Here is a 12,744-nt window from a genome sequence, read left to right as displayed (position 1 = left end):
AGTGCTGGTTACAAGCAACGGCTTTGAGCCAGGTGGAACCAGGCTGGAGTCTGGATTCTGACACTCCCTACCATGGTGGCCTTGGGTAGACCTTCCTCTCTGCACCTGGGTGCCTCCCTGCTCTTGTCAGTATTATTTATGGCAATGGCAACCACCGCTACCTTGCAGGGTGGCTGTCAGAATTACGTGAGATAGTCCATGGAAAGCTGCCCAGAAGTGTTTCAGATTTGAGATGGTTCGAGGCCAGCCAGCACTTGTTGGGGGGCAAGGGAGATGGAGGAATGGCGTCTCCATTAGCCCCTCTAAGTGTCCCCTGGCCCTTTTGTTACTCCGCCTTCTTGCCCTTTGCACCCTCCCGAGAGGCGGGGTCCTCAGCTGCAGCTTTGCCCCGAAGCAGGACCTCCTCTTCCCTTGAAATCCTAGAAGCCAAGGCGGCGCTTGGCTCTTTCAAACCCCAAGACCCAGAGGCCGGCACTCGGGCCGCCCATGTTTGACTCTGTCCCACACATTCGCCGAATATTAATTCAGCAACTTTCCTTGCCAAGGCCTCCGTTCTCTCTCCCGCGCCCCGACTTGCGGGGAGAGAGAGGGTCGCCGGGTCCGAGAGAGGCTCTCCCGAGAGGACCCCGCGCTTGAGCAAGGTCCAGGGGACCCCCCCCCCGCACCCCCGCCACCTAAACCGGGTGTCGGCCGGGTGAAGGGCAGGGTGCGCGGACCCAGGGACCTGACTCCAGATGCCCCAGCCAGGCGTGGCCGGCAGCGCGGCGACGGTGACGGCGGGGCGGGTGGGTGGTGCCCGGAAGGCCCGGTGCGGCCGAGCCGGAAGGCGGGAGGGCGGGGCCTGCGCGCCGGGCGGGGCGGCTGGTGTCCCCGCGCCCGTCGCCCTGTGACCTCGCAGCGCCGCCTCCGCAGGTAAAGGGCCTTGCGGGGCCGCCGGAGCCAGGGGGTACCCGGCGCGGCTGGGGCGCCGGCTAGACCCGGGCCTGGCTCTTCCGCGCCGAGACGGACGCTGTTAGTGCTTTCATTTTCCATGTGAAGAAGACACGGAGGCAGGGAAGGGTGTGTGTCACCTGCCGCAGGAACGCGTGTGTGCGTGTCACCTGCTGCAGGAATGCGCGCGCGCGTGTGCGCGTGTGCGTCTGTGTGTGTGTGTGAGATCTCCCTGCAGGAACTCGGTGCGCGTATGGTGGGTGTGATACACGTCAGGCCGAACCACCATGACCTTCCCCGCTGGTTTAGAGAGGATCTGAAAGGGAAGTAACAGATTGGGGGGCCAGGGGGCGGCGCAGGGTTGGGGGGTGTTAGTTTTGTGGGGACTGATAGCTTATTTCACCTTTAAAAAAGGAAGTAGGAGGCGTTGCCATCATGGCTCAGCGGAAACGAATCTGACTAGGATCCATGAGGACTCAGGTTCGATCCCTGGCCTCGCTCAGTGGGTTAAGGATCTGGCATTGCTGTGAGTTGTGGTGTAGGCTGCAGACACCGCTCAGATCCTGTGTTGCTGTGGCTATGGTGCAGGCCTGCAGCTACAGCCACGATTGGATCCCTAGCCTGGGAACCTCCCTTTACCCTGCTTGTGGACCTAAAAAGAGCCCCCCCCCCCCAAAAAAAAAGGAAAAGAAATAGGAATCTTTTGAAAGTTTTGAAGCCACCTGTTCATGGGCCATGTAGGGAGGTGAGTGTGCGCTGCTAGCACCCTGCTCAGCTCTGGCCTGGGTTGCTGCAGGAGGTGGGCCCAGTGTGGCTGGCTCTTTTGACTTTTCAGCAGAAATTGAAAATCGGAGGTGTATGTGAAATGTCTTGATTTTAAAATTCTGGCAACTAATTCATTTTTTAAAGTCTGTGGGCTAATCTGACAATGCTTACTGATGGGATCCGCCTGTGACCTTTGCACTGGGCGTAGAGAGGTGGGAAGGTCCAGTTGGTAGGAGCCAGTGAGTGGGCACGGTGAGGCTTAGTAAATTTCACCAGCGAGGTAGAAAGTAGTGAGGATTCCAGGTGAGTCGGATCATTCTGATTCTTAAGAGGCTTTGCTCTTCTTTTCTTTTTGTCTTTTTAGGGCCACACCTGTGGCATATGGCAGTTCCCTGGTGAGGGGTCGACTTGGAGCTGTAGCAGCTTGCCTGCACCACATCCACAGCAACACAGCCACAGCTATGTGGGACATGAGCCATGTCTGCGACCTACACCACGGCACATGGCAACGCTGGATCCTTGACCACTGAGCGAGGCCAGGGATCGAACCTCATGGATGCTAGTCAGATTCGTTTCCCCTGAGCCGAGATGGGAACTCCCTCTACTTGTCTCATTTTTGAAAGGCACTGTGTGTGTGGAGGTCTCTGTTAGCCCTGCAGCTTTCCTCTCCCTCGTCTCTCACAATCTGGTCCATCTCAGCAAGCCAGGCTGTAGTCCCAGGGACGGGCTCGGCTCCCTCTCCCCCAGATCCCTGCTGTAATCAGCAGACCAGCCTGGGTGCTTGCAAGAAACCAAGGCTTCACATTGGCATTTGCCTTCCCTGTGGCTGGCAGATGGGCTTCCTGTGACCAGAGCCTGTTTCGTGAACAAATCTGATTCTGAAATAGGTGTGATGGGGGGGAGGGGAACCCTCCCATCCTGTTAAGGTCTGTCCCCATCAGAGTGCTCCTCCTGCCTCCTCCTTCCCCATCCACTTCACTGCCGCTTACAGACAAAGGCAGCTGCAGTGGGAGAAGGAGAAGCAGGGCTAGCTTCCCTTCCCAACCTGGCGGGCCTGGAGAAGTCAGGAGGCTAAGCTTTTTAGCAAGGGCTCAGGAGATGGGACTGCAAAGCGTTCTTCCACAACAAGAGTCTCTGATGCTCTAATTCCTAAATGATTCTTGCAAGGAAATTAAACCACCATTCCCTTGGGTGGATGCAGCCACAATGCCACCCACCTCTCTACCCATGGTGTGGCACCACCGAACCCAGCTGGAGTTGGGCCACTGCCTCTCCTGCCCTGCCACACAGCATGACACCTGCTGGCCCTCCCATCCTGCCGAGCTTGTACCTTGTGCTGGCCCAGCTGGGCTCAGTGGAGGTTGCAGGTAGCATTTGCACAATGATGCCTCATCAGCCCCTGTGGGTTTCGACTTAAAGGCATTCTGTGCAGGTTGGAAGCTGTTTTTTGTTTTTGTTTGCTTTTCATTTTTTTTTTTTTAATAAATAGTGAGGGTGAAGTGGGTATATATCTATTCCCTGCCTCTTTTATATGACTTTTCTTGCTGTGTAGAAACTGGTCCAGGTCCATAATTCTGCAGAAAACCTGTTTTAGGAGTGGCGTCTGGGCAGAGTGCACTGGCCTGGAAGCCAGCCTTGTGGGTCTTCATACCCCTGGGAATGGAAGGCTCACTGCAGCCTCCAGAGGGGCCTTCCCAGGACCTGAGCTTCGTCTCCCCCCTTTTCAGCATAATTGACAAATTAAAAAGCTGAATATAGGAGTTCCCGTCATGGCTCGGCAGAAACGAATCTGACTAGTATCCACGAGGATGCAGTTTCAATCCCTGGTCTCACTCAGTGGGTTAAGGATCCAGTGTTGCCATGAGTTGTGGTGTAGGTCAAAGAGGCGGTTCGGACCTGGCGTTGCTGTGGCTGTGGTGTAGGCTGGCACTTGTAGCTCTGATGTGACCCCTAGCCTGGGAACCTCCATATGCCATGGGTGCAGCCCTAGAAAGACCAAAAAAAAAAAGCTAATCCGGATATAAACCAGAGTTAAGCTAAAAGGTGATTCAATATTTTACAGGAAGAATTTTAGCTTTTATTTTTAGATTTTTTTTGAAAGGTTTTACCACAAAATTAATTCCTTTGGTTATCTTAATATGTATTTGCAATTGAACACTTTGCTTGCTAGCTTTGCAGAACCATGGCTGTTGGGTAAATCGGGTTACCTCCCCCCACACACCGCCATTTCTGTGTAATCTCTGCCACAGGCAGTTCTTTCGTTGCCATAATGTGATCTCAACATTTGTGCTGGATGATTCTTGCCCTCTGGAAGAGCGGAAGGGAGTGCTCTTGAAGGGAGAAGGAGGGGGCGTGTGCTCTGTCTATATGTGGTCACTCCTAGTGAGCAGCGGGGCCTGGAAGCCAAGAGGCATTTTGGCAGATCAGGACACCTGGGAGCCAGAGCAAGGATAAGCCCACCTGCATTCTCCTTCAGCCCCTTGGGCAACCCTGCAGCGGTGCCCCTCCACTGCTTCTCACACCCCACTTGGTGAACAGACATTTGGAGGGTGTGTCTTTGCATTTCTGAACTTGAGGACTGAGGGACAGGTGTCAGATGCCATGGGTCAGGCTCTCTTAGAGTCTTGTTGACCACCTGGGGGCTTGTTGCAAATACAGAATCGCTCTCTGCCCATAACGGCTGTATCTAACCACATCTGCAGTGACTCTTACGCAGCAGTAGAGAATCACGGATGTCAAGAATATGAAAAGGAAAAGGGAGTTCCCGTCGTGACTCAGTGGAAACGAATCTGACTAGCATCCATGAGGATGCAGATTCAATCCCTGGCCTTGCTCAGTGGGTTAAGGATCTGGCATTGCCGGATCAGTGGGTTAAGGATCCAGCTGTGGTGTAGGTTGCAGATGTGGCTCAGTTACTGTGGCTGTGGGGTAGGCTGGCAGCTGCTGCTCCGATTTGACCCTTGGACTGGGAATCTCCATAAGCCACGGGTGTAGCCCTAAAAATATAAAATAAAAAGAAACAAAGAAAAAAAAAGAATATCAAAAAGAAAAGAGGGGAAATTTACAGTGGCTGGAGCACAGGCCCCTGGGATTACAAAGACATCCTGGCTTTGGGAATAGCAGAGATCCACAGATTTGCTCTAAGGGCTCAGACCTCTCCCTCAGGATTGGGCGGATCATTTTACATTAGAGGTGGGAGTTCCCGTCATGGATCAGTGGTTAACGAATCCGACTAGGAACCATGAGGTTGCGGGTTCAATCCCTGCCCTTGCTCAGTGGGTGAAGGATCTGGCATTGCCTTGAGCTGTGGTGTAGATCACAGACAGGGGCTCAGATTCCTGAGCAGCTCTGATCTGATGTTGCTGTGGCTGTGTCGTAGGCTGGCGGCTACAGCTCCAATTAGACCCCTAGCCTGGGAACCTCCATGTGCCGAGGGAGCAGCCCTAGAAATAGGCAAAAAGACAAAAAGAAAAAAAAAATACAGAGAGAGAGACTAATTTTTGGATTATCTTTGGGTTAAAAAAAAAAAAGTTTGTATATCCAAAAGGTATTGAGCAATAGAGTCTGCTCCCAGCATCCACGGTCAAGTTCCTTTAGTGAATGTCTGTGTCTCAGCCTTGAGTGAAAAGGGGCTCGGTGGTGAGAGAGGAAAGTACCTACTGGAGCCTTGGGTCCCGCTGCCGCTGGAAGGAGAAGTACCTGCTCCTTGCCTCTGCTTTTCCTTCCTATCTTGCCAGGCTGGGTTCTCCATTCCCACCAACCCTGACCCGGAACACGCCCTGCCCTCATCCTCGCCCCTGTCTGCCCTTTTCCTGCCACCGTGGCAAAGAGTTCCCTGACCCCAGAGAAAAGGTCATTGTTCCAAAGATCATCTACTCCTCCGTCATCTATCCTTCCATATACAACCCCCTGGAATTCTTTGATTTCTTTTAGTCTCTGCTTGTTTTATCTTACCACGTCATCCTGTCCCTGCCTTTGGTGCCCCCTGAGTAGACTTGGATTGACCCCAGGGGGCGTTGTTTTTAGAAGCCAGTAGCGTGTATTAGGCACAGAAAGGTTTTTTGGTTTTTATTTTTATTTTTTATTTTTGGCTGTGCCTGCAGCATGTGGATGTTCCTATGCCAGGGATCGAACCCACGCCACAGCAGGGATCCAAACTGCCACGATGACAACGCTGGATCCTTAACCCACTGTGCCACCAGGGAACTCCTGGAACAGAAGTTTCTTTTAGAGCCCTCGTGTCTGAGTCTACAGTGTTCCAGACTCCCACCAAGCACTTTGTATCCATTCTCCTTGCACCTTACAAGAATCCAGCCTGTAGATGGTTTATCTCCATCTTACAAGTGAGGAGTCTGACCCTCCGCTCAGGGTCATCCAGTGGATGCAAGGTCCTGTGTGTGCAGGGCCCCGAGCTTCCCCCTCCTCTGGCTTGGCTTGGCGTGAGCGGAGATGCCCTGTCACCCAGGAGGCGGGGACTTGTGCAGGAGGCCAAGGTTCGTGCTGGGGGATGGCCTGAGCCAGTGGACAGGCCCTGTTGCAAGAGCTCGCAGACTTGCCTCACTCGTGCTGAACTGGTAGAGCACGTGGCCAGGGTGGCTCCTTAATCGGCATAAATCAGAAGTGAATCAGAGAGCCGAGAAGCCCTTTCATCCACTCTGCTGCTTCTGTCTGCTTAGTAACTGAATGCTGCCCTGCTTGCTGTGGGACAGAGAACTTGTCACATGACCGGGGGTGCGGTCCATCGGGCAAACGTCAGAGGTACTCTTCTCCACTAAAACTGGGGGCCTGTCCTTAAAACGTTAGGAAGAGTCACATTTGGGTGGGATTACCCGTCCCTCCTTAACTCTCCTTTGGAACGCTTTTCAAGGCTGGCCACGATGCCTGTCGCCGTGGACGACATCATGAAGCTGCTGTGCTCCATCTCCGAGCAGAGGAAAATGCAGGCGGCCGTCAAGCACTCCGGGAGGGGTGCCCTGGTCACCGGGGCCGTGGCCTTCGTTGGTGGTTTGATGGGCGGTCCCCCAGGACTAGCTGTTGGTAAGTACAGGTGCCTGGCAGGGTTAGTGAGTTGTTGAAAAAAGGCTTATGGACCCCCAGAGACCTCATACCAGCCTCTGTCACCTCTGTGAGAAATTTGTGGAGTCGAGGTTGCTTAGGCAAAATGATCTCTGGGTTTTAATCCTATTAAAAACACGAGTGAATGTCTCAGAAGTGCAGGGCTCTCTTGAAAATGGCATCAGTGTCACACAGACCTGGAGGACAATTCTTTTTTTTTTTTTTTTTTTTTTTGGCTTTTTGGCTTTTTGCCTTTTTCTAGGGCCGCTCCCACGGCATATGGAGATTCCCAGGCTAGGGGTCTAAGCGGAGCTGTAGCCGCCAGCCTACACCAGAGCCACAGCAAAGCAGGATCCAAGCCACGTCTGCAACCTACACCACAGCTCACGGCAACGTGGGATCCTTAACCCACTGACCAAAGCCAGGGATCGAACCCACAACCTCATGGTTCCTAGTCAGATTCGTTAACCACTGCGCCACGACGGGAACTCCATCTGGAGGACACTTCTGAGGACACCTTTGCCCCCTGGTGGTATGTGCTAGAGTCTGAAGGTTTCTGGGCATCCTGGGTCCCTGGGACAGTCGCCCTTCTTCCATCACTGTTAGTCATGACCATGACCACAGAGAGGAAGCAGAGGGGAAGCTAGGGCTTGTCGGATGATACAGTCAAGTCGTTTCACATCAGCTCATGCACAGCGTGCTTCCGCAATCCTGACAGCAAAGAGTCCAGTGCAGGAAAAGCAACAACCCCTTGCGTGGTTGTCCCTGCCCCCTTCTTTCACCACCTGCTTCTATTGGGGAACCAGTTTTTGGCGACAGTGCAAGTTTGGCTGATCTTCCCACTGTTCTCTGGAGTGAGACTAAAGCTGCTTCCTTTGGTTTAGGAACAGGAAGAATTCCCGTGTGGCCAGAACTGGGGGCTAGGCGTGGCATCAGTGAGCTGGCCTGACGTGGGGAGGGGCTGGATAAGGCTCCCCTCGAGGTGCCTCCGAGGAACCCTGTACCACAGGGGCATCAACTCAAGGCCTCGTCTGCCACGTTGGGCTCACCACATCGTCCTGAAATGCCTCCTCTCTGCCGGGCAGCCTGTGCTGGGGATGCAGGGCCTGGGAAAGCTCACAGGCTGGTGGAAATCCTTTCTACACGGCATGCAGTCTTCAAATGAACGCAGGCCGGAGAGAGGATTGCTTTTCTGCTGAGACTGGCTGCCATGTCCCAGCTCACGGGCCAGGCTTCCTGCCCTGTTCTTCCTTGGTCAGCAGGGTTGACCTTCGAGGACATTTTAGTAAACTGAGGCCACCCTGGGGAGAAAAGTCAGCATGAGGCCGGCCCCAGACCTTCCCCCTATACATTTCCATTTCCAAACCCTATGAATGAGTGAGTCCTCACTTCAGCTCCTTGCCTTCTAGGAAGTAGCCCATGAGGGCGGAGCCAAGGCCATGGCCTTCTTCCTCAGTGACATCCTGTATCTCGGTCCCACCCCATCTAATGTGCTCAGGAAGGGCTTGCTAGGATCGTTTATCCTAGAGCTGTGCCCAGATGCCGTTTTGGGAAGCACATATCTCATTTGGATTGAGTGAAAGCCGGTCGAGACCAGGATGTCTGCAAAGAGAGCCTGGGGGATTCGCTCTTCGCAGTCCCTGGTCACAGGCGGGAGCATCATTTTACCCAGAAAACAAAGGAATTTTTCTCTCCTCCAAAGAGTTAGTAATTTGCTGGTCGATATTTCCTGGCAACTTTTTGCATTAAGTGCTGCACTAAATCAAATATTGATGTTCTCATAAAGGTTTCTTGCAGATGAGTGCAACTCTTGTCAGCTCTAAGCGTTTCACTGGTGTCATGGGGAAAAGTTCAGTAAAACTTGTAAATGACTGGCCCTCCCTCCCTGGAATGCCCTGTTCTTTCAGAGCAGGGAAGTCTGTCCAGGGACAGCGTTCAGCCTCCAGGAGGAGGCAAGGCTGGCTGGTCTCCGTGTCAGAGGTGGTGCCGCGACACTTGGCCTCCTGAGGTGGTCCAAGATTTACTTCCTGTTGGCTGAGGCTAGCCTGCTAATGGGTTCTCTCTGGCCCAGGCTGCATTCTTTGAGATTAACTTTTGCTTTTTCCTTTTTTGGGGCAATGCCCGCAGCCTGTGGCGGTTCCCAGGCTTAGGGTCGAATCAGAGCTGTAGCTGCTGGCCTACACCTCAGCCACAGCAATGCCAGATCTGAGCAGCGTCTGTGACCTACACCACAGCCACAGCAACGCTGGGTCCTTAACCCCGTAAGTGAGGCCAGGGATCGAACCTGCATCTTCATTAATGCTAGTCAGGTTTGTTGCTGCTGAGCCACAGGGGGAACTTCAGAGATTAACTTTTTATTTTGGAATAATATTTTTTTTATTTTATTTTTTGTCTTTTTTGCCTTTTCTAGGGCCGCTCCCATGGCATATGGAGGTTCCCAGGCTAGGGGTCCAATCAGAGCTGTAGCCGCTGGCCTACGCCAGAGCCACAGCCATGTGGGATCCGAGCTGTGTCTGCAACCTACACCACAGCTCACGGCAACACCAGATCCTTCACCCACTGAGCAAGGCCAGGGATCGAACCCGCAACCTCATGGTTCCTCGTCGGATTCATTAACCACTGTGCCACCACGAGAGCTCCTATTTTGGAATAATATTAGATTTCCAGAGAGGTTGCAAAGATAGTGCTGAGAATTCCTATATATATCCCTCCCCTCGAGTTCCCCTAATGTTAACATCTTATATTAATGATCAAGTCCACAGAACTACGAAACCGACACTGATGTTACTGCTGACTGCTCTGCAGACTCTGTTTGGATTTTACCCGTTTCCGTATCCACCATCTTTTTCTGTCCCAGATCCAGTCCAGACACCACCTTGCAGTTCAGCCTCGTGTTTTCTTAGTCTCCTAGGGCTGGTTCTTTCCAGCTTTGATTGTTTTGCGGAGGACCGATTAGTCCGGTATTTTGAGGAATGCCGTTCAGTTTGGGTTTGCCTGATGTCCTCATGATTAGACTGAGGTTATGGATCTCTGGAAAGAACACGGCAGAGGTCACGTGCCCTTCAGGGACACTTGACATCCACAGGACCGCCCCTGAGCTGCTCACCTTGATCACCTGGCTAAGGTCATGTCCGCCAGGTGTCCCCCACTGCAAAGTGGCCCTTTCTCCTTTCCATGCTCTGTTCTTTCTAAAAGAGTCACAAAGTCCAGCCGGGTTGCATCTTTTAAATGGCCGATCACTGAAACTTTAAAATCCTGGACTTTTTAAGATACAAGCCTGGTACTCCACGTGGCTGGCCTGGGACACCACTTCTTCTTTAGACAGAGACCCAACTCTCCAGGTCACCACTGTCCCACTTCACTCCTTTCCATTACCTGCCTGGCCCCTGTAGACACTTGCATTTGAGGGCCCTGCTCCTTAGCAGATTTGCCCATGACCTGGTTAGATGGAACTTTCCATGGATACAAGGTCCTCAAGCTGCAAGAGCCTGAACTCTGATAATAATAAACTTACAGGAGTTCCCATCATGGCTCAACAGAAACGAATCTAATAACCATGAGGATGCGGGTTTGATCCCTGGCCTCGCTTGGTGGGTTAAGGAACCGGCCTTGCCGTGAGCTGTGGTGTAGGTCGCAGAGGCGGCTCGGATCTGCCATTGCTGTGACTGTGGTGTAGGCCAGCAGCAACAGCTCCGATTCACCCCCTAGCCTGGGAATCTCTATATGCCATAGGTGTGGCCCTAAAAAGATAAATACATACATAAATATATAAATACGTGGATTCACTTACATTTAAAAATGTGCCCTTTGGGATAGCAGAGAGAGAAATAGTTGAATACACTCAATTCGTTATTTGTCCTCAAACAACTTTGGGGGGGGGTGTATGAAAAACGTGGCTTCAAGAGGGGGAAAAAACCCTCCTCATCTGTCCCCAGGGTCCTTTCAGCACGTGGTTGCCCTGGACATTTCAAAGTTCAGGGCAAATGGCCCATCCTATCTGCCATTCTGTGGAGGACTGTCAGCCTCACCCCTGAGATGGTTCTTCTTGAACATGGATTTGCTTCTTAGCCCTCTCCTTGGAGAGGAGAGAGTTTTTCTGGGAAGCATGGAAACCTGCAGCCCAGGAAGCGCATTCCAGGCAGCCCAGCACTGAGGTGGTGTTGCACTGAGTGCAGAGATTGCCAGGGGGGAGGGGGAGGGGGTGGCATGTTTGGGTGTCAATTATCCGAGGCAGATGGACCACAGACCCTGTCAACCTTCACTCTCGGCCCTCCTGGCGGAGCAGGCATGAAGCTAAGCCCCTCTGACCCGCTCCTGAATGCACGCACTCGTCATGATGGCGGACGTGTGCCCAGTGAGACCCTGTGGCCATCATTCATGAATGAGGCCGACTAATTGGGTCCTTCCTGTTTTCTAGGGGGGGCCGTCGGGGGTCTGTTAGGTGCGTGGATGACGAGTGGACAGTTTAAGCCCGTTCCTCAGATCATTATGGAGCTGCCCCCCGCCGAGCAGCAGAAGCTCTTTAATGAAGCCACTGCCATCGTCAGGCACCTGGAGTGGACGGACGCCGTGCAGCTGACCATGCTGGTCATGGGCAGCGAGGCCCTGCAGCAGCAGCTCCTGGCAATGCTGGCCAACTACATCACCAAGGAGCTCCGGGCAGAAGTGCAGTACAACGACTAGGTCTCCGCTCGGGGCAGCGGGGGGTCCATTTCGGTGACTCCTCCACCTTGTGGAAGGTGACCCGGGACTTGGGGGGCAGCCCACCCTCTCCGTATATCGCCCTAAACTGGATCGAAATCTCTCGCTGGAGAGGCGGCTGCTATGCTGTGTCATGTTCCAGAAATTATTTAAGGGGACGCTGTGTTTGTGGCCGCGTGCACCTTCCACCGAGAAGCGGGTGCACCGCAAAGCTGTGCCTGCTGCCACGTGGAGGCCGTTTTCTGAATCCCCCCACCTCGCTCACACGGAAGCTGGGGGAACAACCTCACGTTCGGCCTTCTCATCTTGTGAAAATGACGCCTCTCCACGCTCCCGTTGCAGGACCAGCACCTTCTTGGGGTCCAGGGTCTCAGGACCTCAGAGCTGGCCCATGCTGGAATCATGTTTACCTCTGAATGCCCCTTCTGGGTGGCCAGTGACTTCTGAGTGGCCTCAGGAGGGGGCAGTCGGCCTGCTGAGTGAAGCCACAAATGTTGGTGGCACCAGCCCCTTCCCCAGTAGCTCTAGGCTCAGGCTCTTACCCTCTCAGGACTTGGCTCTCCTTTCTGAAAAGTCACAGTCCTTCTTGAGTTCTGCTTTGTAAATTAAATATTTTCAGTAAAAAGGATTGCTCTTTCTGAAGTGGTAGGCTCCTAAACTATCTCTAGGAAATGTGTCCACCCTGAATTTCCTTAATGACGTTTTTGCTTTGTTTTCAGAACCACAACTTGACTAAGTGTCATCAGCCTGCAATAAATGTTTTCGGAACAATCCTTTTCCCACCTATTTTGTGTAAAGTGTCTTTAACATTTGGAGTCATACATGTGGAACACACGGGAACGTTTGTGGCTTTGAGGAATGAAAGAAAGCTCCAGATTCCAGGATTTGAGACTGGACTTTCCAGGCAGCTCTGGCTCCCCATGCTGCTGGTGCCTCTCCTGGCAGCTGCAGGATGTCCCCTGGGTTGCCAGGGGCCTGGGAGGGGGCAGCACCGACCTTCCTGGGGTGCAGAGGGAGGCCCTCTGTCCTGCACCTCCATGTGTGGACAGAAAATTTCACCCATGGTGATGAAGGAAGGATCAAGTTTTTTTTTTTTTTTTCTCTGTCTTTATTAGGGCCACACCTGCAGCATATGGAAGTTCCCAGGCTAGGGGTTGACTCGAAGCTGCAGCTGGAGGCCTACACCATAGTCACGCAACATTAGATGTGAACCATATCTGTGATCTATGCTGCAGCTTGCAGCCACACCAGATCCTTAAGCCACTGAGCGAGGCCAGGGATTGAACCTGCATC

General features: G+C 53.1%; 1 protein-coding gene across 8 annotated transcripts; it reads left to right on the top strand.

Annotated features, from left to right (window-relative positions):
- Window positions 1–830: 830 nt before the first annotated feature.
- Window positions 831–12,222, top strand: C6H19orf12 (chromosome 6 C19orf12 homolog). Of its 8 annotated transcripts, XM_084958809.1 has the most exons (4): window positions 831–912; window positions 6,563–8,894; window positions 9,192–9,259; window positions 10,370–12,222. In XM_084958809.1, exon 4 carries the CDS (start codon window positions 11,200–11,202, stop codon window positions 11,431–11,433), a length of 234 nt encoding a protein of 77 aa, XP_084814935.1. In that variant the 5' UTR covers window positions 831–912; window positions 6,563–8,894; window positions 9,192–9,259; window positions 10,370–11,199; the 3' UTR covers window positions 11,434–12,222. The 8 variants fall into 8 exon arrangements, with proteins under 8 accessions (XP_084814935.1, XP_020949912.1, XP_084814934.1 ...); XM_021094253.2 differs by lacking the exon at window positions 9,192–9,259 and having other exon boundaries at window positions 6,563–6,732; window positions 11,168–12,222; XM_084958808.1 differs by lacking the exon at window positions 9,192–9,259 and having other exon boundaries at window positions 6,563–8,915; window positions 10,432–12,222.
- Window positions 12,223–12,744: the final 522 nt, after the last annotated feature.

Source organism: Sus scrofa, chromosome 6 (assembly GCF_054392235.1).
Source record: "Sus scrofa isolate SSC_HxYL_T2T_F1_AM1 chromosome 6, Sscrofa_HxYL_maternal_Yorkshire_Landrace_v2.0, whole genome shotgun sequence".
NCBI classification, from domain to species: Eukaryota; Metazoa; Chordata; class Mammalia; order Artiodactyla; family Suidae; genus Sus; species Sus scrofa.
This window is presented reverse-complemented; position numbering and strand designations above follow the sequence as displayed.

What these genes read in the sequence shown, in the direction of transcription:
- C6H19orf12 (XM_021094253.2), top strand. Translation starts at nt 6,573, where the DNA reads ATGCCTGTCGCCGTGGACGACATCATGAAGCTGCTGTGCTCCATCTCC. An exon ending in TCCCCCAGGACTAGCTGTTG is followed by an intron (nt 6,733 to 11,167) that starts GTAAGTACAGGT and finishes CCTGTTTTCTAG; the next exon opens with GGGGGGCCGTCGGGGGTCTG.